This window comes from Astatotilapia calliptera, chromosome 14 (assembly GCF_964374335.1).
Source record: "Astatotilapia calliptera chromosome 14, fAstCal68.1, whole genome shotgun sequence".
Classification (NCBI taxonomy): domain Eukaryota; kingdom Metazoa; phylum Chordata; class Actinopteri; order Cichliformes; family Cichlidae; genus Astatotilapia; species Astatotilapia calliptera.
In genome coordinates this window covers 23,058,071-23,084,344 of record NC_137435.1, presented here as the reverse complement: position 1 = coordinate 23,084,344, position 26,274 = coordinate 23,058,071, and the positions used below count along the sequence as shown (strand labels likewise).

General features: G+C 39.8%; 2 protein-coding genes across 12 annotated transcripts in view; one reads left to right on the top strand and one right to left on the bottom strand.

Annotated features, from left to right (window-relative positions):
* Nucleotides 1–1,378: 1,378 nt before the first annotated feature.
* serpinh1b (serpin peptidase inhibitor, clade H (heat shock protein 47), member 1b) lies at nucleotides 1,379–5,310 on the bottom strand. 5 transcript variants are annotated; one of them, XM_026193257.2, is made up of 8 exons: nucleotides 5,097–5,206; nucleotides 4,411–4,442; nucleotides 3,679–3,825; nucleotides 3,392–3,584; nucleotides 3,012–3,282; nucleotides 2,822–2,920; nucleotides 2,473–2,705; nucleotides 1,379–2,366 (listed from the first exon to the last, which is right to left on the bottom strand). In XM_026193257.2, exons 3-8 carry the CDS (start codon nucleotides 3,795–3,797, stop codon nucleotides 2,064–2,066), a joined length of 1,218 nt encoding a protein of 405 aa, XP_026049042.1. In that variant the 5' UTR covers nucleotides 3,798–3,825; nucleotides 4,411–4,442; nucleotides 5,097–5,206; the 3' UTR covers nucleotides 1,379–2,063. The 5 variants fall into 5 exon arrangements, with proteins under 5 accessions (XP_026049042.1, XP_080144909.1, XP_026049041.1 ...); XM_080288783.1 differs by having other exon boundaries at nucleotides 4,373–4,442; nucleotides 5,097–5,186; XM_026193256.2 differs by lacking the exon at nucleotides 4,411–4,442 and having other exon boundaries at nucleotides 5,097–5,310.
* A 12,419-nt stretch (nucleotides 5,311–17,729) lies between these two features.
* Nucleotides 17,730–26,274, top strand: part of gdpd5b (glycerophosphodiester phosphodiesterase domain containing 5b) — a 41,344-nt gene continuing 32,799 nt past the window's right edge. For 4 of the 7 annotated variants that reach the window (XR_013901328.1, XR_013901329.1, XR_013901330.1 and 1 more), the window contains exon 1: nucleotides 17,731–18,126. The gene's annotated coding sequence lies outside the window, so the exon portion shown is untranslated. Of the gene's footprint in view, nucleotides 18,127–26,274 lie in introns of all 7 variants that reach the window. The other 3 variants (XR_013901327.1, XM_026191300.2, XR_003274376.2) reach the window with 3 other exon arrangements.

Below are 26,274 nucleotides of genomic sequence, written 5' to 3'. Positions count from 1 at the left end.
CATATATATCCAGGACAGCAAGGAGTAACAGATGAACAGCACCACCTTCCGGTTCAAAGTAAATTAGCAAGTAAATACAATGTTATATATATATATATATATATATATATATATATATATATATATATATATATATATATATATATATTAGTGCTTGTCACAGACATAAGAGCTAGAAAGCCCTGTACAACAATTAAAACACAAAATTTTCACAAAAAAAAATTTGGGAATGAGCGCTGAGCAGATTTTGGGGGGTTTTTTTTGTTTGTTTTGCTTTTTAACCTCTTATCTACTTCTTTTTAGATTAAAAAGTAAAGTAATACAACAATACAAGAAATGTCCCTGTGCACTGTAGTTTCATTGCGGATTGCATAAGGTAAAACCTTTACAAAGTAAAAAACTGAAATAGATACAAAATGTCGTTTAGTAGAAACGTACCTTTTTTTGATGCATGTTTTGGACTCAGCCCTAAGTATGAAGTAATCTTATATTCACGCGCTGAACAATGAAACATATTTTAGCCGATTATAAATTTTGCAAATTCTCCCACTGATCACATCATGTTATTTTTGAAAATAGAAGCATTATTCATGCTCAGTATACAAATCAACAGCTAAGTCAGTCAGCAATATATTGTAATGTATATTGTGTAACTTATATGATGTTTATTTGTCTTGTATATTATGTAACTGTAATGCAATGTGTAAGATCTGTGTAAATATAAAGTAACTAAATCACTCATTTGTAACACCTTAAAAAGCTCGCTCTCTCTTATTCTCAGCAACCACAAGGTGGCGGCATGCTTCTCTGTAGAAGACGCACTTGTGTCTCACAATGAGATTACGTCCTCTCGTATGAGAGGTTCTGGTGATTTTTATTGTAGCATTCTTTATTTTTATTTCTGTCCCAATGCGTATTTGACGTGCATGAAACAGAAGCCCTACAGGAATACTGAGAGTCTATGAGGCGCTCATTTATAGATGGTGGACCATTTCTCTAAACACTACCAGCCTAAATAATAACACCAGTGGGATCTTTTGTTGGGATCTTCCTGACAATGCAGACTCTACATTGTTTAAAAACTGGAGTGCGGGGTTCTCATGGTGAGTGGGAAATCTAATCTCCAGATGTTTGCGCATAGCAGGATGTAGCTGCAAGACAACAGCACACCGACAAAAGCACTGCATTCCAGACCTGGGAAGACTGTTTGACCTTCAGCCAGCTGGAAAAATTGTTATCCTTTAGAGATGTTAACACTAGCGTGCACACATTCTCCAGTTCAGCTCCCTATAGCACTCTATCATCCGTATTTGAATGGCATTCACGTGGTATTCATTCAGGAGATTCTCAACAAAGAAAAGAGCCACGCACAAATATGTTCTCTTCATTTTTTTTATTGAAAAAGGTCCACATTAATCACATAAATCACACCATTCCAACAGATTCTTTGTGGAAAATACCTACAGCAAGAAAACGACACAGAAGATGGTTTGCAACTTAAATTAAGCACCAGACGATTTGCCACCTTCCCCCTGCAAGCTCAGCTCGTGCAGGGGAACAGTTCAGTGCAGGCTGGAGGCAAAATGAGAGGGGGAATGAGACAGCACTGTAAAACAGCTTGTGCATCGATCTTTTTTCTCTTTAAACATTAAAGATATTGCAAAAAAAACAAAAACGCACACACAGGTCGTAGCCGAACACACGCAGGCAAAAACAGGATGTGAAAGAGGACTCGTACTTAATATAAGCATGCTGTCTGCTGTGCCGACTGCTGTTTGTTTGTGGAAGTCTTAAAAAAGGCACTTTTTTTTTAGATTATTCAAACCAGCATGTTCTTAAGACGAAGCCATGTAAACAGATTTGTTCCCTGGGAAAGTCGAATGTTTCTAAGCTCGGATATTCAGTCCACAGATTGTCAATTGGAATGTGCTACTGAGGTAACAATCATACCAAAAACAAAACATGCGCGCGCATAAAATCACACACAATTACACACGTGCACAGTTTCCTGCCATAATTTCACAAATAATAAAGCTACCCACCACAATTTATAACTTTAAACATTATAGCTCATCACGCATTTTGTCCCCTTTAGGTTTAACCACTCTGCCGATGTACAGGATGGAGTTGGTCTTGTTGTCCTTTACCAGGAAAATGAAGGGGTGATCTACGTAGAAGAGTTTGGGGTTTCTCAGCTTCTCAGTACCGAAGATGCTTGTGTCGTATGGGTTTCCTTCGATGTCAAGCTCCAGGGCTGATGCGTGGAAGACGCTGGAAAGGTAGAGATCCTTCTTTCCAGAGATGTTGGACAGGTCAGCCTTGGCTTTGTCCACAGCTTCTGTCAAGCCCAGCTCAGCCAGGTGTTTCTGCAAAACACAGATGAAGTTGCTCAGCGCTCTGGGTTCACAGTAATATTTTCTAACACTCTTAAAGTTACACTCCATTTGAGCCATCCAGTGTGCAAACATTTACCTGCAGGTTGTGGCTGACTTCCACTGAGATCTTAGGCAGGGAGATGGCTACGGCTCTGTTCTCCATCTTGCTGAGCCAAGTGTCCACCTGCTTCCTTGTCAAGAGTTTCTCCAGGCGCTCCAGGGGCTCCAGGTGATAGGGCATGATAAGGATCATGGAGGCCTGTTTCTGGCCCAGAGGCATGTTCAGCACAAAGACTTTATTTTCTGTGTCCTCGTAGAAATCATAAAGACCTGAGAGAGGGGCAGACAAAGCAGATCTTATCACATGTGTGTACTGGAAGGCGGGGTGGGTTATCAGCTTCTGGAGACATAATAAGATCAAAAAGAAAGATGAGAGAGAAACTCACCTGTGCGGTGCATCATGGGAACTCCGACAGTAAATGAGCGAGTAACCAGGAAACCACGGGTGTCCACCATTTTATCGTGGAATTTCTCCTCCCAGTGAGCTGTGAGGGGGGAAAAAGACACGAGGTCACAACTCTGCACAGGCGTCTGGCCTCACAAAGAGCTTCAGTCAGGCGTTAACGCCATACTCACGCTTAAAGAACATGGCGTTGACGATCATGGCTCCGTCTGGGTTTTGCACGTCCTTGGTGACCTCAGGCAGCTTGCCGCCTGTGGACTTGGCCGCCCACTCGTTGATGGAGTTCACTGCGCTCCTCTTGTCCCTGAAATTGATTTTGGAGTGGTCGTAGTTGTAGTGCTTCTTGCTGTTCTTCACAAACTCGTCAGCGAAGGACACAGAGCTGGGGCCGTAGAGGCGGTTGTTGATTTTCCAGGTGGTGTTGCGTGTCTTGGCGTTGCTCACCTGAGAAGAAGTGGCACATGTACGCCATTAATTTGTGATATAAAGACAACTCGGAGTCTATGGCCTGTGGTGATGATGGTGGAATTATGAAACAAGGGAAGCTCCTTACCTCAGTGAGGAGCTCTGACAGGCCTGCGTGCAGATGCTCATCCTTGAGTTTGTCAGCGCTGAGGACTGTTTTCACCTGGGAGGCAGTGGAGGCTTTGCCACCAAGAGCCACCAGCCCCAGAGAGGAGGCCACCACCACAGGAGAAATGATGATGTTCTCTGTGTCTTTCTCCTTTGCCATGGTGTGGTAGAGGCTAAAGTGAAATTAAAAAAATGCATATATTTATATATAAACACAGAGAATATTACTTTATGTTACAAGTGCGCCAGAATCAATAATATACAAACCTGAAGGCCAAGTTGGTGCTTTTATCAGCCAGCGCGGTGGCGTGGGTGCTCAGCTTCACATCCTCTGCAGAGGCCACCAAGGCCAGCAGACAAAGGCCTACAATGTTAGTCATCCACATCCTGTCTGTCTCCAACAGCAGCTGCACTCTGTGAAAAGGAAGCAAAGAGAACGATGATGACATTATTCCTTAAAAAGAACAAGAAGAAAAAGAAAAAGAAGAGCATGTTTGTGATATTCAGAAATATATTCATTTATTAAAATATATCTCAGAAAGAAAATGCCAGGGAGCCGACTACACTTGGGCTGTGGAGGAAGGGCAGAGTTGACCCAGCCCACTCAGGAGCTCTGGAATGTCCCGAGTTTGAGGGAGACATGTTTCGTGCCACGTCAGCAGCGACCGCCGCCTGAGCTGAACAGCTGAAACTCGACGTTTACTTGGATTGAGCTGGATCTCGCTTCTCCGGACACATTTTAAGTGATACAAATGGTTAATAGTGTCTCCTCAGATGCGAGGATCAGAAATCCCTTTGCAACAGTCTTGCGAGACATACAGTGCAGACTTTTTTCATGTTGCCTGCAGAGAAAGAAAAGGGCGTATGCCTGTAGGCTGCACCCAAATCATCCCATCTCTGGTTCAAACAATGGCTCTGAATAACCAGCTGCACTGGCATACTGTTTCTCATGCAGACTCACACTGCATCTGTTCCTCTGTGATTGCATGTTTGTGATACCTTGAGATGTTTTCATTTCTGCGATTTTCATTCTGAAAGACAAGAGGTGTATGTAGTAATCTCTGTGGAGCAGGCAGTGAGAACATATAGGCAGATTCTCATGGAGAGAAACTCTATGCACAGTACGAAGTCTAACGTCTCTGTTCTAGTTTCAAGTTTTCAACCACTAGAATTTAAACATTAAATATTAAGCTGCCAATCTAGTCAACCCACCGCTCATTCAAGATGAGGCACTTTTCACTGTTTGTTTCCCGACCCTGGAGGGGGGGAAATACTTTGATCCAATGAGCTCCAATGAGTCAAAGTGATACTCTTCCTAGTGGAAAGACAAGCTAAACTGGGTGCAGGCACGCTACTTTCCTGCAAACCTTTTTTTTATTTGTTTGAACTGAATGCATTTAAACTGTTGTCAAAGTTCTGACATGGAAGCAGCAGAAAGCCTGCGCCACCCTGCCAGCTGCATGACAACTTTCAGCTCTGATAACAGGTCAGGATTTGTTCCCTACTGGAAACAGAAGAAATACGAGAAGTATTCTCTGACAGACAGAGGAATCGCAGCTGCAGCTTTCAAACTGGGTAAAATGGAGGGTAGCTGAACTGCAGCTGTAACACATGATAACAAAGCAGTTCATTCAGTCGCCGCATTCCTCCCTGTGAAACAAAGACCGTTATCTTCTGATCCTTACCTGGCACAGATTATCGCAGGGTTGCTTCTCCGAGCTGTGTCCGGTGGATAGCGTGGCTGTGACAGACTTCCCTGGCTCTATATATCCTAAAAGAGAATTTTCTAGAAGTTGGGAATGGGATATTCAAATGAGGGTGTCTGTGTTTCCTCAGGAAGCTGGGAGCTGGGACATCCCCCTCTTGAAATCACAGGGTGGGATGAAAGCTGTGCCGACTGAAGTAAGTGCTGGTCCTGGATCAGCGTTAAAACTTTCCCACAAAAGGCTCCTGAATAGAAAATCTGAATCCTGGTCAGTCTTAAGTTTCTGCCTCAGTCCCCTCGGTTTTTAACACTGCTTGCTGACTCAATCTTAAACTCTGGTTTCATCACATGATTGGAGATAAAGATTAAGCTGCCACTGACTGTGAATTAAATGATTGTTTTGCATGCATATAAATACAGTGTTAAAGTTCTTTTTGCACTCTTTGGCATTTGTGTGTATGAGCTCCTCTTCAAGTGTGGAACACCACCATGCATCAAAACAGTCTCCGCAGGCAGGATGTTACTCAGAAAGCATTTTTACTCCAGAATAAAAGCTGTAACTTGTTCCCTGGCTGTTGTTAAACTGCTGCTTAACTTCACATGGAAACATCCAGAAAGTTTCATGCAGCAGTATTCATGCCTCCCCAGAAGTTGCAGGAGCCTCAGCCCTACCCCCACACTGCCACGTCTGTCCAACTCAGCTGCTGATTGCAGGGTAGCTACTAAACGATGGGGGTTGTCTGGAAGACCACTGATGTTTAAAAAAAGAAAAGAAAAGCAGGATCTGCTTTCTTCGGAAAGAAAAGTTTCATAAAACTGCTGAGCCTTTTCTTTAGCACACAGATTAATGTTATTGTTGGTATTGTGATCTCAAAATCGCACATTTACATTCACAAGATTATCTGTCTCCTGTTTCATCTCTGATGTATATAAAGAGACCGAAACCTGCCTCCAGTACAAAGAGAGACATTTCATGCTATAGCTTTACTTATGCAGATAATAAAATATTGATCTGGGTGTCTGACACTGCAGGACTAGGTGTTCTCCAACTAAAGTATTTCCATCTATCTCTTGACCCCCCTCCCAGTGCTTTTCTTTTACTGCTCTCTACAAATTGCCCTGACATGCCAGCTGATGAGTGGCTTGACTTTTTTAGTGATGTGTTGGGGGAGGCATCTAGAACTTTCTATGAAATTTTGAGAGACAAAAAAAGTCCACAACCCACTCATAGCCATGTTTAGAACTCACAAGTACCTGAAGCTGAGTTACATACATGACTACCCAACAAATGAGCTCATTAACAGTTTTTACAACCCACCCCACCCCCATGTTTGTTTGTCCTTCTGAAGGCCCAGTAGTGACAGTTTACACTGAGATTCCTCAGCATGTGCAGACTCGAGTTCAACCAGATGCCAATTAATCGAGACTAAATCATTAAGATAAAAATGCTTTTACTCTCTGCCTTGTGTGGTATAAAGGGACATGCATAAGAAATGATGTGGGGAGGAAACAGTTACCTGCTGTTCCCCTCACAGTGCCTCATCTGTGTGGTCTAAATATACACCACGTGTGTGTACGTGTCTGTGTGAGCATGCAGAAGCTTCCAGAGCTTTTCCCAACCAACATCAAACACACAACTGAATAACTGTGACATAATCACGTTCATCAGATAGAAGATGCCTAACCGCAACATGATGCAATTTTTCACCATTAGAAAATTAAAAGACCATCTGCAGATTGCGTTTTATAAAAATAAGCAAAAGTAAGGATGCAGGCACGTGCCAGACACGTTTTCTCTTCTGCAGAATCTGATGCAAGGGTGGGAATAGTCTTCAGAGGGTGGAGCAACTCTTACATAACTCCAGGGAAGAATTGCTATTCGAGGACAAGGAGCCTATGCAACATCTGGACGTCATTGCACCAGCCATCAGCAACGACGGCAACTTCTTTGCTTTCTGGAGTTTCTTCAGTAAACTCTTCTCTTGGATAATATATATATATATATATATATATATATATATATATATATATATATATATATATATATATATATATATACATATATATATGGAGGTTGTGAACAGAGTTCAGTCTCTTCAGTCACTCCTGACATCTGTGTTAGTTTATCAAACAAAACAAAACCTAAGAGAGGCTTTCTCAATGGTGAGCTTCCTGTTTATCATTTTAAGATATATGCCTGTTTGGTTTCCTCCAAACGTACTTAATAGGGCCTGAAAATCTGTTTATGGATTCCAATATATACTCCATCCAGGTGGAATAGAGAGAAGAGGAACCTTTTTGTTACAAAAAAAAAAAAGTAATTTACCTAAGAAAAGTAAAAATGCATAAAAAGTTTTCTGCATGATTCAAAGTTCCCACATCAAAGTATAAAGTTTTAAACAATTTCAAGATGATATCCACGCAAACTACTAAAGGTAGGACTCCAAACTGAGAAACACAAAGTTGTCAGTGAAGAACTTAAAGCACAGCTGCAAGAAGATGACGCAAGACCAAAGAAATGTTTCAGCTCAACTGTATGATGTAACTGTGACGGGCCTAAGCTCACGGTCAGTATCAGTGGTTGGGCCTGCTTTTTACATTCTCCTTCTCAGGTCCAGGTTCCTCACTAGTGGTGTGCGGATCGATACTGAAACATCGATTCTTCCGGCTGTGTAAATGTGTCGCAGCCCCTGGCGTGCACACTCACAACAATGGCTGAGCGCAAACAGAGTCCTGTGTGGACACGTTGTTGTGGCAACACCACTGACCTTGTCAAACACCTCGGAGTAAATCACATCACAGAATATGATAAGCTTATGTTGAGGCGAACTGAAGAGGAGGACAGGGACAGGTGCTGCTAGGGTGAGACAGACGTCTCTCGCAGAGTCCTTTAGTGCTGCAGGCAGGCAACATGCTCAAATAGCGTACAACGTCAGTTTTTTTTGTTTCTATATGATTATTCTGCATTATTAAGCAATAAAAACAAGTTGTCTAATGTCCTCTAATCATTATGAAGCAATATGGTTATGTTATTATTACAATTACATAATACAATTATATATTGTATTATGAAATGCAATGAAACATTAAGTTTTTGTACAGAGTATCGGTATCGGATCAGTATCGCCGATACCACCCTGAATTTTACTTGGTATCGGATCGGAAAGGAAATCGGTGGTATCGCACATCACTATTCCTCACATCTAATAAAGGACTTCATCTGCTTGGTAGTCTCTATGAGCTGAAATGTCCTTTGTCTTTTGAGCAGTTTTGTTCTTGGTCAGATTTACAACTGTAAAATGGAGTGCTTTTGGAGTGCTTTTTACAGTAAACACCAATCACACATCTTACTGTTGGTATCTTAGTATACTACCGGTCATGTTACAGAACTAAGTTAAACACACATACATTTGATGGTGTGCGTGTATCTTTACATAAATATATTCATAGATATATTCATCATTTCTGGATCCAACTTTTTTTTGGTACAAACAATAATCAAACCTTCAGTTAATGTATAAAATTTGTCAATCAGCCAGTTTAGTCCACTTTTATAAAAATACATACAGGCTTTTTAATCGGTCCTTGGTTTGTAAGTCTGAAATGACTCATATTAATGACAGATAAAATATTTTTTGCAATCGAATGCTAAATGAGAAAATGATTTAATGATTTTTAAGTAAACTGGAGAGTTACATGAGCTTTTAACTCACCCTGATCTAGAAGTTAAACTTCAGAGCCATCCCCCGATCACTGTAAACTTTTAAAATGATCCACCTGTTCAGCTGCATTAATAGAATTACTGACCCTTTTTTCTCCTGGTGCAAGTCCAGGAAAAAAAAAAATTATATATATATACACTGAACAAAAATATAAACGCAACACTTTTGTTTTCGCTCCCATTCCCCATGGGATGGACGTAGAGACCTAAAATTCTATTGTGTGCAGTTACACACAAGTTACACACAAGCACTCATATATATATTCAAATAATTTAAAAAAAATGTTCATTTACCTGTTACTACCACACACCAAATACCGTCGTTGGTACTTGCTGGCTTGTGCAGCCTCTAGGTAACAAAAACTCAACACTGCCCCTAGCATTCTGGAGCACTTCTGTTGTCTTTTGTACATGTTTTGGAGTTTTTACGTGCTTCTGAGTTTTTACGTGTTTTGAAATTTGTACGTGCTTTGTCTGTACGGGCGACCGTAAATATACTTTTATTTATTCACCCCACATACAATAATAAATAAATCATAATACAAAAACCAACTATTCACATTTCAACTTTTACCCTTTTACCCCTTTACCCCCTTTACACCCTGATTGGGACCCACACCCAGTTTCACACCTTGGCTCAGGCGATTAGAGGATCATCAGGGGGTCCTTTTGTCCCTCTGTGGGGGGAAACTCCCACTGAGTTTAAATCTGGGACTCCCCACCATTTGACCTTAGAACTGAAGAAGCTTCTCGGAAGAGAGGTGAAACGTCTTCAAGTAACTTAAAGAAGTCCAGACGCTTTTCTTTGCAAACTCCTTTGATTTCAACTTTTAAATATTTAAATTTTCAGCTTTTTCCTTTTAAACAAATTTAAAGTAAAACAACACAAAACACTGCAAACCACAACACAATTAAATATAAATTAAAATATGAAAACGAAAAGGACATGCATATTCTCTGTCATATGGGCCTGCATGAATAAACTTTCTGAATCCTTTATCAAAATAGTTGTGGATGATTACTATACCTTTGTCCCTGGCTCTCTTTCTCTCTCTTTCCCTCCCGCTCTGTTCCTGTGCTACTGCAAGTGTAACTACCGCCCCTCCCCCCTCTTCCCAGCGCAAAGGCGTGCAGAGTATAGCAGGAAAAAAGTGCGAGAGAGAGGGTGAGAGAAAGAAAAAAAACCCCACAGCTCGCGATAAGGAGCCGGCTCGCGTCGTTCACTTCAAAGACCCGGCTCTAAGAGCCGTTTCGTTTGCGACCGACACATCACTACAAGCGGTGCGGCTTCGTAGCTTAGCAAAGTCTTACTAAAACATTTGACAGATTTTTGAGCACCGTGTACCACATAAAATCGTTTCGAGGTCAGTAAACACAACCAGAATTCATACATAAGGCACATGGGACTATAAGGGGCACTGTCGATTTTCCGAAAAATTAAAGGATTGATTTTAAGTGTGCCGTATTTTCCAAAAAACACGGTAATAACAACGGCCCGCTAGCATGCTCTACCAGAAAATGTGCTTTGTTGTGTATCTGACGGACGAAAGCTAAACCAGTTTCACACCACTGAAGTTGCAGCATTTTAACAAAGCAATTCTGGTTCATCTGTTTCATTCAACGATCCGCTTTCGCCCTTCTTATTCTCCGTCACCGCCATGCTTTTTCCGCCATGTGTGTATGAAAACAAAGGCACTGCGCATGCGTGTCTTACCCGTATTCTATCGCCATATTTAATTTTCTTATCGTTGCCCAACATTATACCAGTATTACTGTGAATGGTATGATATGGCCCAGCTCTACTTGCATGCTTTGGTCGCATATGAGGTAAATTATATTAAAAAATTGAGTTTCATGATGTGACTGTGTAGCCACTATTGTTTTAAGGCTTTACAGTCATAATTGGTGACGATCCCAACCCAAGTTCCAAACATTAACCCTAAATTTGTAAATTCCTTTTCAACCAAGCAAACAGAAATAATTTTTTTGTAGGGAAACAGAATACATATCCTATAGGGTTAAATTTAGGGCTAAGGTCATCACCAGTCATGGCTTTCTCTTCAGAGGGCCTATATAGCATGAATATGCCCCCTGGTGGGACAAATGGAATGCTCCCTTAAAACATGACCATTTTGTTTTGTGTGTTATTGTTTTTTACTGTAATAAAAGTAGGAGATTATTTTCAGGTTTGAATTCTTTCTGGAGAAATTACTTTAAATTATTTAAAAATCTTTTTCTTAAAATAAAGGCAATGTACTGAATTGCAATAACGTTATTGCACTTTGGCACTACGGACATTAAAAGAAGATTTGCACAGAGCCATATCCCTTCCCCCCAAGACATGAAGCAGGCATGAAGAAGATCTGGGCCCCAGACATCTAGAGGCCCCCCAGAGCGCAAGAGCACAAGAAGAACTGAGGGCCCTCCACACCCCAGAAGGGACCTGGCCAAGCCACGGGGGTGAGGCCCTGCCAAGCAGCCACTGAGAGTGAGCAATACATACCTGGGCATCCATCCCCAGACACAGAGAACCACCAATACAATGACAGGTGGGGGCATCAGCCACTGGCACGAAGTGTGGTGGGGAGAGCTAGGCCTCCATACCTGGGTGTGGGGGCTGAGATGTACTGAGAGAGGTGCAGTCTAAGACCCAACCTGACGCACAGACACAGACAAACAGGCACACACAGACACAGAGATCCATTCCCACTCTCATGCACACATCCTGGAGCCAGCCACTGACCCTGGTAGGCACCCCTGTTCCCCGAAATCCAGCAAGGCGAGGGAGCCCGGGCCCATCCAGAATGGGGCCCACAGAAGCAGCACCGCCAAGCCCTACAGAGCTTGGGGTGGCCCAGCTGACCCCATTGCAGAGGAAAAAACACCCACCCCAACATTCAGTGAACTCCCACACTACATAAGACAACAGACACCCAGGATGAGTTCATCTTCCATCTCTGTTAGCCTCCGCGCACGCACCCACAACCCACAACCAACAACCCCTGGCGACAAACCAACCAGGACCCAAGGCCCAGCCAGCCCAGCCACTGGCAATCATATCAAATTTGAAACAAATGCTAATCAGACCCACAGATAAAATGTGTGATGTGAATCAACAACCACTAGATGGCGCAAAAACACAACTTACTACATGACACCATTACACCACTGCAGTTTTTGGCAGCATCCTCAGAAATAAATTGCCAAAGCTGTAGTTGTTGTTATATTTAACTTTTGCCTCTTTTATGCATTTTAATTCATGGGCCAGTTTTTGGAAGTGCTACTGATCTTAACAATAAAACAATAAAACCATCGGGGTTTTATTGTTAGATCATTTTAAAATGATGTAACTGTTAAATCAAAGCCCCATCATCTCATATATTATATCTGTAAGAAAATGGGTATATTCTTACCCAGAACTGCCAAAGGTAACATAGTTTTTTTGTCATGTCTGTGCAGAGAAGTGGGGGAACTGCAGGGTGATGCTCAGAGCAGAGCAGCCATACCACAACCATATCTCAAACTTGTATCTCATGAAAGGTATCAAGTTGTTTTGAGCCAGAATGAACATTTAGCCTATGTACAATACAATAAGGCAGGGTCATAAAGATACTTGCAAAACAGGTTATTTTTAACTTCATAACTCATCTTTATTAAAGCCTATTTATCAATATAACCAAAAATGTTGGAGATTGCAAAAGCACTGGCACTCATGTTTCGGAACAACACCAGGCTGTGGACACACTTTTACTGTCATATTTTTACTGTAATTTAATTATTAAAATGTCTTCCTAATTTATTTATTTATTTCGTTAGTTATTTGTTGCCAATGTGAAGCCATTAAAAAAATCTGAGCTCTGTTTTTAATCCGTTCTTTATTTACATAATTACCGCATATTATCCCAAATTAATTTTGAGCTTCCCCACACTACTCTTCTTCTCTGATAATTAACTTATTTAGATGTGATAGTGATTGTGGTGCATGTTGCAGACTTTGTTTATTAGTGAATTTTTTAGTTTTAATTTGTAATGAAATCATCTGAATCATTTATAAAACTAATTTAAAAAGCCTAAAACTTACTCTTAAGTAATTATTTTCTCTGCTTTTCTCTGTGTCAAGCTGACCTGGCTGAATGAAGGACTCCATAGTATCATATTCTGTTCTCATACAATCTTTCAGTGCCTGATATACACAACCATATTTTGCACATAATGTTCTGACCGTATTCTGTGACCATGGCAGACAGATAACTTGTCTATTATTATTATACTTAACCCCACCCCTTTTTTATTGTTATCTTTAAAACTGGTTTGATGTGTCATACATTAATTGTCGTTCAATCTATTCTTTTATTTTGTTTAGGGTTAGTAACTTGCATGCATTATTTACATGCTTTAAACTGTACCTGCTTACATTTAATATTTAGTCTTGCATTATTTATTTTGTTTTATGAATCCAACCTGCATGCTTCTCTGCATTTTAAGCAGCAAAATGTGCTTCGACATGGAATCAAATACACTATATACAAAATATTTTCCTTACTTTCTTTCATTTTTGATTCATTACATATCATGTATAACCATGCGTACACATGCTATATATAGTTCAGTTCAATTCAGTTTAGTTTTATTGGACTCACTTTTATTTATATAGCACCAAATCACAACAACAGTCACCTCAAGGCCCTTTGTGTACAGTGTTGTGGGAAACTATTTGCCTGCTTCTTGATTTCTTTGTTTTCTGCATATTGGTCACACTTACATGTTTCAGATCATCAGACCCATTTTCATTCTAAACAAAGATAACCTGAATGAATATAAAATGCATGTTTTAAATGAGAAAAAAATAGCTATTCTAACCTGGTCCTGTGTGGGAAAAATAATTGCCCCCCAAAACCAAATAAATAGTTTGAGCACCCTTGGCAATGAGCCTTTCACATCACTGTAGAGGAATTTTGACCTGTTCTTCTTTGCAGAATTGTTTTAATTCAATCGCACTGGACAGTTTTTGAACATGAACAGTCTGTTTAAGGTCAAGCCATAGCATCTCAACCTGATTTGAGTCTGGACTTTGATTAGGCCAAAAGCTTAATTTTGTCTTTTCTTTTTTTAAGCCATTCTGAGCTGGAATTGCTGCTGTGGTTTGGATCATTCTCCTGCTGCAAAACCCAAGTGGGCTTAAACTTTAAACTGATGGCCCGACATTCTCCTTTTGGGCTTTCTGACAGGGAGTAGAGTTCATTGTTCCTTTAATTACATCAGGTCATCCATGACTTGAAGCAGCAAAGCAGCCTCAGACCGTTACAATACCACCACCATATTTAACTGTTTGTATGATGTTCTTTTTTATGAAATGCTGTGTTCGTTTTATGCAGCTGTAACAGGACTCGAAGCTTCCAAAACGTTCAGCCTTTGTCTCGTCAGTCCACAGAATATTTTCCCAGAAGTCTTGGTAACCATCAAGTTGTTTTTTTGGAAAATGTGAGATGAGCTTTGAACTTTCCCATGGATGCCAATTTTATTCAGTCTCTTTCTCATTGCTGAATAATGAAGTCGGACGTTAACTAAGGCAAGTGAAGCCTGCAGTTCCTTAAATTATATTCTGAGTTCTTTTGTGAACCCCTGGATGAGTAATCAATGCACTCTTGGGGAAATTTTTGTAGACCAGCCATTCATGAGAAGGTTTAGTTTTCCACATTATAATAATTACATGTATAATTAATTAATAATTATAATAGCTCTCACCTGGTTCACAACACCTTAGAAATGGCGTTGTAGCTCGATTGATTGATGTCACTGACTTTGTTTTTCAGCTGTTCTTGACTTTCTTTAGACTATTTCATGAAGTGTTCCTTTTGGAGCTTTTTAAGCCTGCTTTAATTTGTCAAACAAGTTGGCAGCAAACAGGTAAGAGCTTTTTCTATTTACTCAGGTTTAAATTTGTTTGATCTGAAACATATAATTATGCAAAGCTGTGAGTTTGATAGTCAAGGAGTAGCACTTTCTGTCCCAATATTTTTTACATATCAAAACCAAAGGGAAACTGAAAAATCCTCCCAAAAGCATAAACCTTCAAGAGCTGACTGCTGGCTGCCAACGTCAGGAGACACCTCTTGGACTGTGGTTGAATATATGATGAAATCGCTTAAATCCGTCCAATAACTTCATCAGCTCCTCTACAAGATATTTTACTGAGTTGCTGCCATGCTAGCTCCTCTCTGAGTTGATGTGAGAACTATGAAAACATCATACCCAGCTGTGAAATTCCAGCAAACCTACAAAGTCAGAAGAAAGCCGCAGTGTTGGCTTTTTAGTCACTCAGTCTAGACTGTCTGTGCATTTCACCATTTCATCCATATTCAAATCTTTCCTGCTCTTTTCAAATTTTGTCTCATTCTAGTGAGCATCAGTCACAAGCTCTGCCATATTACATAATAATACCTGGAGGGGAGACCCCCACCAGCCATCCTGCCCTTCCTGTCTGTGCATGCTGGCTGGCATTTTAAAATGGGTGGAGTTCAAAAGCATGCACAGCAGCTGGAGCTGCTGACTAATGCCAACCTGTGGTGAGAGGACCAGGGAAGCCCGGGCCAGCCACATCAAATGGGGATTTGTCATAGGATCTCTTGCATCCTCATGCACAGAGGCACATAGAGAGGTAATGTCAAGGTGTGTGTGCCTCTGGTGACTCCATGTATGTGAGTATCCGAGGTGGCTGACAACATGTATCACCAGTGTGTGAATGTGTGTGTGAATGGGTGAATGACTGAATGTAGTGTAAAGCGCTTTGGGGTCCTATGGACTAGAAAAGCGCTATACAAATGCAGGCCATTTACCATGCAGGCCATGTATCTGAATTACTTGTGCCAGGAAACTAATGTGCTGTTTGACAACCAACACCTACCCTTACCCCATGAGTTCTCCCACCTGACCTTTTCTTTGTCATGTGACACTACATCTGCTCCCGCTGATCATCTCTCTGTGAAAGCAGACTGCATTATTTTTTACTGTTTTATGTAAGATAGCTTCAGCTCTTCATCTCCATTAGCTGAGAATCACTGGCACTGACTGTTTCCTTGGTGATAAACCTGATTTGGTTTAACCACAACTCCCACATCTCTTGACATAAGGAACACCCAAAGTTCAGGCAAAGCAATTAAATGCAACTCATCTTGAAAACGTTTGAAAATTTCAAATGCTCTATCTGCAGATGAGTCATTTCTCCCACTCGTGAACTTCCATTTTCTAAGACAACCAGATCATCACCGTGAGAATAAGTTTTACTTTTATCACAAGAAGCTTTATGTGCAGAGAAATTCTGCATGGTCTCTCCACATGTGGTCAATTTTTGCACATGAGTACTAAACATTTCACAGTGCGTCCAGCGGTCGATCATGAGGGACTGCTGCCATTACATGCTGTCTCTGATTATAACTGCAGATGGTGTTTGTTTGACAGAAATCAATAAATCGCTTTCGTTTGATGAGTCATAGACATGTGTCTGCATATCAAGTCTGAACTGAAAAAAAGGCTGAGTGCACAGACAAATGAGTGGTGGATTATTGTGATTTTTCTAAATGAATGTAATCAGATATAATGCTTTCAAGTGGTGCAAGAAGGTACACTGATCCAGAGCCCAAGCAATTTATTCTTGGGCCGATATTTGCTGTTTGTCGATCTGTCAAGATTACTATTTATTATGGCTGATAAATAAAATATTAAAAGTAAAGATGACATGGGAGATATTCAATCATGTTATAAGTGTTAATGCTGAATAAGTTGCCCACTAGAGGGCACTCTGCAAATGTCTTTAGAGCCACAAACACAACAAGCAGCTGATCTGAGCTGTTAGGAAGAGTATAAACTAATACATTAAAAAAAACCAACAAAAAAACCCCCAAACAAACTACAGATAATAAACGTGAGAGAAATGTGTTCATATGGCTGAAAGAAAAAAGTATCAGCTGATATATCGGAATACACACACATGTACACACACACACACACACACACGTAGAAAAATATCTAGTATACACATCCAGAAATGCATATACTATTATATATTGTACATATATTTATTAGTTTCAGATGTAGCCATTCTTGTATTTTGCTTGTTTACATTATTGTATTTTGCACAACTCTGTTGCTTGTGAAGCTCGCACACAAGAATTTCACTCACATGTGCTGTACCAATGTATCTGCACATGTGATGTGACAATAAAAGTGATTTGATTTGATTTGAATACCGAATTTTAAATGACAAAATATTGGCATCGGTATTGGTTTTAAAAGTCCTATAAAACAGAGCTTTAGCTATTCACTTGGTAAAGAGAATCACAGAAAATATGGACATCAAGAAATTATGTTTAAAATGGAATTTGGCTAAATGGAAAGACATTGTACCTTAATCAGTGACAGCAAAAACAAAACATTTAAAATCTATGCTAAGGCAGTTATGATGTCACGTATAAAGCAGATAAAAAATAATTTCAAGCTCAGATGGCTTTTGTTGCACTTGTCAAACAAAAGTCAGCTTTTGATCAAGATTTCTTAATGTCAGCTTGGTGAATTAGTTATGCAGTTAAGATAACAGATTAAACCAGTGCTCTTTGGTTTATAAACTACTGTATTTGAGTACTGATGCATTCGTGTCGCCTCGAATTTTCGGTTTACATCTCAGCTGATGGTAATGAGGGTACCGTTTGACGTCAGAGGTGTTAGTGCTGAAAGAAATTTATTTCGGCGGCATGATGTGTCCAAATTTAGCAGAAAACTGGTCACTTTTTTTCTTTTTGGTTAATTCAAACAAACTGGAGGGTTTGGGGGCTGTCTTTTTGATGTGTCATGAACGCGCAGGCCGGGAGTAAAGTCAGCCCGGTGACGCCTCCTCACTGTAACAGAGGGCTGGAGATAAAAGGACCGACACTCACTCCTCCCACTAGCCAGTACATTGAATTACTTTGTCGGTGTAAGTATCCGTATTCACGCAGGGGAGGCTGAGTTAACAGAGAAGAGAGGGGGAAAGAAAAACCCGGACGGAGCGGTTCAAAGATAAAGGAGACAGGAGTTATTTTAGCTAGGACATATACCGGTCACAGCGTCCGCACTCAGCCGGCATTTTTCTCCTTAGTTTTCTTGGTGAAACTTCGGCTCCTCATCCGTTACCGCTGGCACGGGGTGTCCCCGTTTGACTGTTGAGTCGGGGGCTTTTTTTTCTTTTTCAAAGGAAACGAAACTTTTTACACGGAACCTTCGAGCCAGCTGATAACAAATAAAGGCACCCAGAAAGGTGAGTGTATCTATCTTTAACCTGTTTTAGTTTATTTGCAGTTACACACCTCATTAAAATATGTTCCAGAGACTCTTGACCACTAGCCATCAGTCCCGTAACGTGTCGGCGGTTAAATATGAGGCAAGTCAAGTGTCCTTTTTCACATGCAGAGGTTAGAAGTACATGCAGTCCATTAGCTATGACCATGTGCATTTACGCATCACTTACGGCATATTGGTGGATACGCCCATGGTGATGTTTTCCCATTGGAGGGGCTCGAATCATACATCAGCTGCACTCTCTTCATTATCTATTGGACAGTAAGGTTCATAATGCAAGTGGAACTAAGGAAGCTGAACACGGGGTCCTCCATCCATATGCCCAATGTGCGTTTGCTGATGTGTTGTGGACTGCTCTTAGGTTACCACTTGCATAATTCATGGCACTATTATTTTTTTTTCTGTTTGGAGAGGTTGATTGCTGTTTGGATTTCCCTGGTGTACTACAAGAATACAAGATTACCCTCTAGATTTGTTTTATGAAGCACTTTATCGGAGGAAGTTTATTCATCTTCAGACTTTGTCCATTGGACAGCATCCATTTGGTCAACTGTTAATAACCTTCGTGGCAGCTTTAACACTTCCCCATCTGCTACTAATTACACTTTAGTAAAAAACAAAACAAACTAACACTTTCTGTTCAGAAAGTGTTAACAGATGGTATTTATTTATGTCTCACAGGCTACCTATTACTTTTGAAGGACTTGGAGCTTGCTTAGACGGAGTTTCAGTAAAATCAATGACTGAGACTGAGTAAAGACTTTCAAAGTGACTATGCAAGCTTTTTGGTCTCTTATGGATTAACTGTCTTTGGAGTGGAGTATGCTGATCCTGTATTTTTGAACCTCTATGGGATGGCACAGTGTAGGGGAGCTCCTTTTTTGATGGCAGCCAGAACATTATTTTTATTTATTTCTCTATTACCTTGAGGCAAAGTTATTGCTCCTCTTTCAACTGAGCAAAAGGATTTTAAAGCTATGTGTAAAAATTTAGACATAAATACAATAACCTGTACTGTTGTTTCTTTTGAAATTTTTAAGTATAAAAGGGCAGAGCTGTTTTTTTTTGTTTTTTTTTTTTCTTTTTCTTCTTTTTTTTTATGTTTAAAGTTTATCAAATGCCTCTCAGCTGACTGTCTCAGGTTTGTCTGGGCGGGGAAAGATATACTTCTTAATAGGGACGTGAAATTTCACATAATTCCCAGGTTGTTTTTCTTCTTCTTTACTTACAAAAAATAAATTTATAAGTTAAAAAAAAAAAAAAATCAGAGAATGCTTGAAGTCCTTAAATCAAACGTGTGTCTTTCAGTACCTAAGTGCATCAGGGCCCAGTCAATGTGACTGTTAAATCAGCCCCTCCACAGTAGATGCACATATTCGCTGCATTTAGTTACAGTTGGACAGATTATAAAAGTTTCACTATGAGCTGTGTGCAAAAAGGGAGTGATTCACTTTGATTCACACTGGAAGCCATTTGATATGACGTGTTGACCCGAGATCAAAGGAAGCCATATTTGCCGACTTTTAGCGAAATGACCACTGGTCAAGGGAAGTGGGTGGGACTCAAGAAAGCTCTTTCTTTAACTTCCAGGTGAACAATTAAATTGACTACTAATGAGAACCCAGGATACTGCTGGTAGACATATGACTTGGTAGTAGTTGTATCAGTTGATCACCTAGGCAACCAGAACCTTAAATGTCTGCAAGACACCAGCAATCAGCTCCATAGCTGTCTGCAATGAGCGACTGGTTTTGATGTGGAAACAGCTTGATGGTTGGCCACTGGTTGGGGTGGGGGAAAAATCAATACAGCAGCCTATTGTGACATTGTATCAATCCAGATATTGATGTTTTATTAAATATATTTAAATTCTTTAGGAATACTATGAATATCTCATGCAATACCACCTTGGGATGATCTTAACCATTGCAACTTGTTTTGACTAAATGGTTGCCCAGAGATCAATAGTGTTCCTCACAGATAGTCCTGTTGAGAAGGCAATTGCACAGGTTGCCTGATGAGAGGCAATTGCCAACCGGATCCCACTCAGTTGTGGATTTCTAGCAGTCTGAATCTGTCTTATGGCAGGTTTGAGTGTTATATGGAGGAAAATTTAATTTTGCAGCACAAAAAATAAAACTAAAACCAAAATATTTTTTCTGAAGCTGTAAAAGATTTTTTTTTATTTTTTTCCCCCTCTGCCTCCTTCATCAATGTCTGTGGTCACCATGTTGCTGTCAGTTGCTTGTCATTGTTCTGTCTTGTGAACCAGAGTCTAGTTTTATTTATGTAGTATACATTTTCCTTATGAACTGAATTTTAACTGCAAATATTTATTCAATTGTTTGATGCTTCAGGTGACTGATTAACAATGGATGCCAGTTCTGAAAAGTTGTTGGCAGGGTGGCATGTTGGGAAATGTTGCTTGTACTTCCTGAACTTGCACTCTGTGATATGTGAAAAATGTGCACAGATCATCAACTGTGCAACAGTTTGTCTTATATAGTTGTTAGGCTTGTACCTAAATTATTTGAATGTCCGATCTCTAACAGCAGATCTAAAGGCCTGTAGAAACAACATTTTTGCTGGTCGTGGACTGATATTTTATTTCCAGTTTCTCATACAAAGGACATAATATTCTTTATAACATTCCAATAAGGGGAAAACATTTTATCCATCTTTAATGTGCTTTGGAAATGAGACGATGAACTAAATAATTCATTTTAATATATCCAAATGATGACTTTTCCTTTCTCATTTTTCCAACATAAATTACATATTTATATATGACAGCAAATATTCTTACTATTTCCTGGTTTTTATACACAGGGTCTAATTTTAATCCAGTGCCTTACTTTTACAATGAAAGATAAAATGGTCTACTTTACAACTGAAGGTAATCGGTTCAGAAGAACTGGTGACATACTGGGTCTAAGAACAGTGAAGTGTTCATTGCAGTGATTCACTTGTTTACCCTTTTCTTGTGTACACACACACACACACACACACACACACACACACACACACACACACACACACACACACACACACACACACACACACACACACACACACAGTTAGTTAGAAATATTTAGAGCTTTTAAAAGAAGCTTTATGTGTTGGAGCTCTGCTCTGTGTAAAGTTGCAGTGAAAAGCTAAACACTTTGTCTGTTTGAGTGTAGTGTTGGTTATATTTCCCTGTCAGAAAATATGCCAAATATCATCAATAGCTGATATGTAGGATGTATTATCTGAAAGCTCCATATATGAGAGAAGAAAGGAAAATGTCATTGGTGCTGTAAAGCTAGAAGGAAACCACATATCAAAGTGTATGCTCTGAACTCATAGTACCCATAGGGAAAAATGTTGTCATTCATTTGTTTACTCACTGAAGCTATAGCAAATGTTTAATGCAAATGTAATAGATAACTAAGTTGGATTAGGATTTAGATTTAGGGGAAAAATGAAACACTGTTTGTACAAAGCTGTATGTGATGATACATCCAGAAGACTATAATTTCCATAGCACTTCATATTGCAACCAATTTTTCCTCAAATTTCTGGGTGTTTTTCCCCAATTGTTGAACAGACTTGCTGTCTGTAATGGAGCAGATGTTGGCAAACCCAAGGGTGGAATTTGTGCTGAAGAGTTTTGAATCTGCTGGGTTGGAAGTTTGAGGTTTTTGCCTGTTGTAGCTTGCTATGGAACTGTAGTTGACTGGTAATAAAAATGTATTTTTTTTTTAAACAAGTTTGAAATGCACAAGCATCACAAGAATCTGTAGTTGTTTCCCTTATATTTAGACATGAACATGGTTTGTACCAGCTCTGGATGGTGACATAGTCAGATTACCTATTTAGCAGATTTGCATTTGCAGAAAAGTCAAATCAAGCATTGATATTTGGAATGCAAGTAGCAACATCCTGTTGTTACATGGACATGTCATGAAGCCACTTCATTAACTATAGCTTTTGATGAATTCTGGTTAAATAAGAGGCTGCTAAAGGGCCCGCCAGAAAATTCAGAAAACTTCTGCTTTCCTACGTGTCATCTTATTTCCGGAGAAAATTTCTCACCATCGTTAAGCTTTGAACATACACAAGTATGGAAGGATCTGTGTAGGTCTCAATAACGGCTTTCTGTGAATTCTCCAACTTCTTGATGGGACTAACTGTGTTTGCATCCTCCAATTCCCAACAGACGAGAAATTAAGACGAGAACTACTCATCAAGTGAATTTTATCCTGGCCTTAACTCCCAGAGGAAGACTGGGGGCTTTGGTGCACCGTCTTTCCTAGTTTACAACTTGAACTCTGTTCAAAGCCCAAAACGGCACGTTATTTTATCAGAGCTGAATGTTCCCCTTGAAAAAGGCAATTGTAGTTTCTTGACGGAAGTCTGTTTTGTCATGTGCAAGCAAAAACAAAATGTACATTTCTTTTCATATCTTTAGTGCCTCAGGTTATCATCTAATCTAAAATTATCATCTAATCTTATTGGCTGAAAACTCAGTTCAGTAGTGTTTTCCATTTATTTCTTGTTGCAAAGTAGTTATGTCACCTATGTTTAATCATCCCAAATTAAAGCAGCTAAATGTTCACCACCATGGCGGCATTGGCTTGCTTGTTCCTGCCTCTCAGCTTCAGATGGCAGTCACAGTGGAGGACAGAGACGGGTGTGATGTCAACACACAGATGGTGGAGAAGGGCCCCGTGCAGACTTACAGATGGCACCTTGATACCACATTGTAGTCCAACTACTTTTTTTTTTTTTCTTTTCCTGCTTCCCTGTGGAAAAACAAAGTGACTGAAGAGGTCTGAGTGAACTAAGCTAATTGTGTGGTCTGTACCACCAAACAAGAGTATTATCTCGGCATGGTATGGACATCCTTGTTAGCTGTTTATGTTCCAGGTCACGGTATCAGTTCTGAAACCTTTAAAGTGGTGATACTGCAAGCTGAATAATATTATAAATTGTTAAGAAAAAAAGAAAGCATAAAAGAAATATTCCCAGTAGGGCTGGGCCATATTATACCGTTCACGGTAATACCGGTATAATGTTAGGCAACGATAGGAAAATGAAATATCGCGATAGAATGGGAGTAAAACGCGCATGCGCAGTGCCTTTGTTTTCATACGCACATGGCCGATTGTTGAGTGAAACAGATGAACCAGAATTGGTTTGTAAAAATGGTGCAACTTCCGTGATGTGGAACTGGTTTGGTGTTTGTCCGTCAGATACACAACAAAGCACATTTTTTTGCAGAACATGCAAGCGGCCGTTGTTATTGTCGTATTTGTCGGACTAAGATGCTCTTAAATCTGGGAGTAATCTGGGTCCTAAACTCCGTATACTTCAGGTCAAACAACACTGCAGCATCACTTAAAGTTAAAAACTGTCTAAATTCTTTCATCTTTAATAAAACGATCAGCATTGCTGCTTTACCAGGTGTAACTATAAAGTTTAACTTCCAGGCATCCATGAAAACAAAAGTTATTACATTTAACGGAGTTAGAAGTTAGCAGGAAGCTAGCGGAAGTTAGCTCGCTAGTTTCGCTAGTTACCTAAGCATGATATTGCATGTTCTGACTGAGAGATTTCTGAAAAAAATCAAACGTACAGCTCTGCTATCACTTCCAACATAAATGAAGACAGGAAACTAAACAGCAGTGACGTTTGTAGGGTTACTGAAGTTGGGCTAGCTGGTATATAATGATGTGCTACGTGATCGCTAGCGACACAGCTATGTTAGCATAACATAAACAGTGAAGCTGGAGGACGAACACTAACACTTTTCCACTTATAAAAGTTAACGTGAAGGTTCTTCATGGTTAGAAACAAATGCAATCGCATGGCAGGATGCTGTAAACGGACCAAACTTCAGTCAGGTGAACAACTGAGATAATCCATCCACAATACGAGGTTAGTCATTACTATACTGCAACAACATGGGAATAGAGCAGCTGCCAGAGAATTCAACATTAATGAATCAATGGTACAGAAGTGGAGGAAGCAAGAAGAATGAGTTTAATAAAGTTTGATTTATCTGACTGCTTTGTTTCGCTTAATGTGCCTTATAATCCCGTGCACCTTATGGTCCGAAAAATGCGTACTGCACACTGCAGTTTAATGTTGCAAAGCACCTCTTTTTAACTTCAGTGGATATTATACATGGTTATGCTCAGGATATGTCAGCCCATTTCTACTGGAAATGCCTTTTGGTTAAACTTTCAGCAAGGAATTTGTATTTGCACTGTTACATTTTTATAAAGCTTTAATGTACATAAAAACCAGCTTCTTGTTTAAGTGAAAATAAATGGAAGGTTGTCTTTTTGCGCTAGTAATGTTGTGGAGTTGTATTTTGTCTCGCATCAATTATATCGTCGGTTATATCGTTATCGCAAATTTTCAAATATATATCGTGATAAATATTTTTAGCCATATCGCCCTGCTCTAATTCCCAGGCTGAAAAGTGCTCGTCACAACTGCATGTCTGTTGCCTTTGGCTCCTTTCTCACAGTACATTTCGCAGATGCAGTAAATGGACTATTACCTTATCACTAGGCATTAGAGGAGAGTTATTCAAGGATAACTTTATATATTTTCCTTTTTCATTAATAGGCTCACGGGTCATTTTAATGAATTAATGTTATCTTTGAAAGCTGAAACATTCTATTTAATGGAAGCTTCTACATGCTGGGCACAGAACCTTAAAGCCTGGCTTTCATTCAATATCGAAGCTTTGATTAAATCCAGATGAAAGTGAGACTGTAAAGCTGCTTATAAGTCACTCTGCTTCATATAAGATGGGATCCAGATGTCATACACTGCAAGCAAACTTTGACAAAAGAAACAACACGCTCTTGTTCTTTTCCTTTGCCTTTCCCAAAGCATCCTTTGTAGTTCTGCAATTTTGTTGCTGCTTTCTTTCCTTTTTTAAAACACACAAGCTGTGTTTTTGTAGAGATGTTTTACCTACTTGTTCTTTTCTTGTTCTCTTTTTGAGCCACCAAAATGCTGACACTTTTCTTCAAGTGTAAAGCCACTTTAGTCTAGCTTACATGTTCTCGTTCTCCCCAAGATGCAATATAGTCACTTTAGCTATTCTCTGACTCATTTAGCATACCATCATTATGTTAGCATTACACTGAGTCATGCTTTGTTTTTTACTTATTGGTAGATGTTAGCATGCTAATATGTTAAACTGAGATGGGGAATGTGGTAGATGGTACGTCTACTTGATAGTTGTTAAAAGCATTTCAGCACTTTTCCATTTGCCACATGAAACCACGATATTTAACTTTGAAGTTTGGACTTCTTGTGAATTTTTGTGTGCGTATCCTGGACATAGTCATAAAACTCCATCCTCATAGCTCTTCAGAGCTTGACACTGTTCTGTGGTATTGACCTCCTATTCTGGATGCTTCTCCTCATCCTCGAAACATCTGAAATCACATGCTGTCCTAAGGTTGATGCGAAAGCACAGTGCATGTATACATTAAGCAGACAGGAGTCGGTGTGATCTTTATTTTAATGTGGTAATTATCCAAACCCACAAACAATCAGCTGCCTAACCAGTTGCAAGGCAGATGAGAGGACGGTACTGTCACATCACAACAGGAAGGAGTTCAAATCCTACAAGGTTGACTGAGATGTTTCTTTTCAAAGTGTGGATAAAAACGGGTGTTTAGGTGGCGTGCTTTCCAGATATATTCTACTATTAGGTCACCTTTAGGCCATGTAGAACGCTTCATACTGCAGCTGAAGCCCACTCCTTATTCTTACCTACGTTTTTAAAAAAAAAAAAAAAAAAAAAAAATGGAACGTTACTTGACCCGTTTACTGATGCATCACTTGACCCACTTAACACCTTGTTTTGCCCGCCCTGAATTGAGTGGGGAGATTTTTCTCTGTGCTTGTGCTCCCTTGTTTTGCTCAAATAATGTAATGACAATAATGTCGCTTCCTCTTTCCGCTTTCAGTGTTCTAATTAAGAGACACTGATGGACTGTGATTAAATCAATTATTTTTCATCTGATTATTACTGACCTATATTTTTGCAGATTGATGAGCTGTCAGTTTGAAGAGCACTGCATTGTCTGAATGT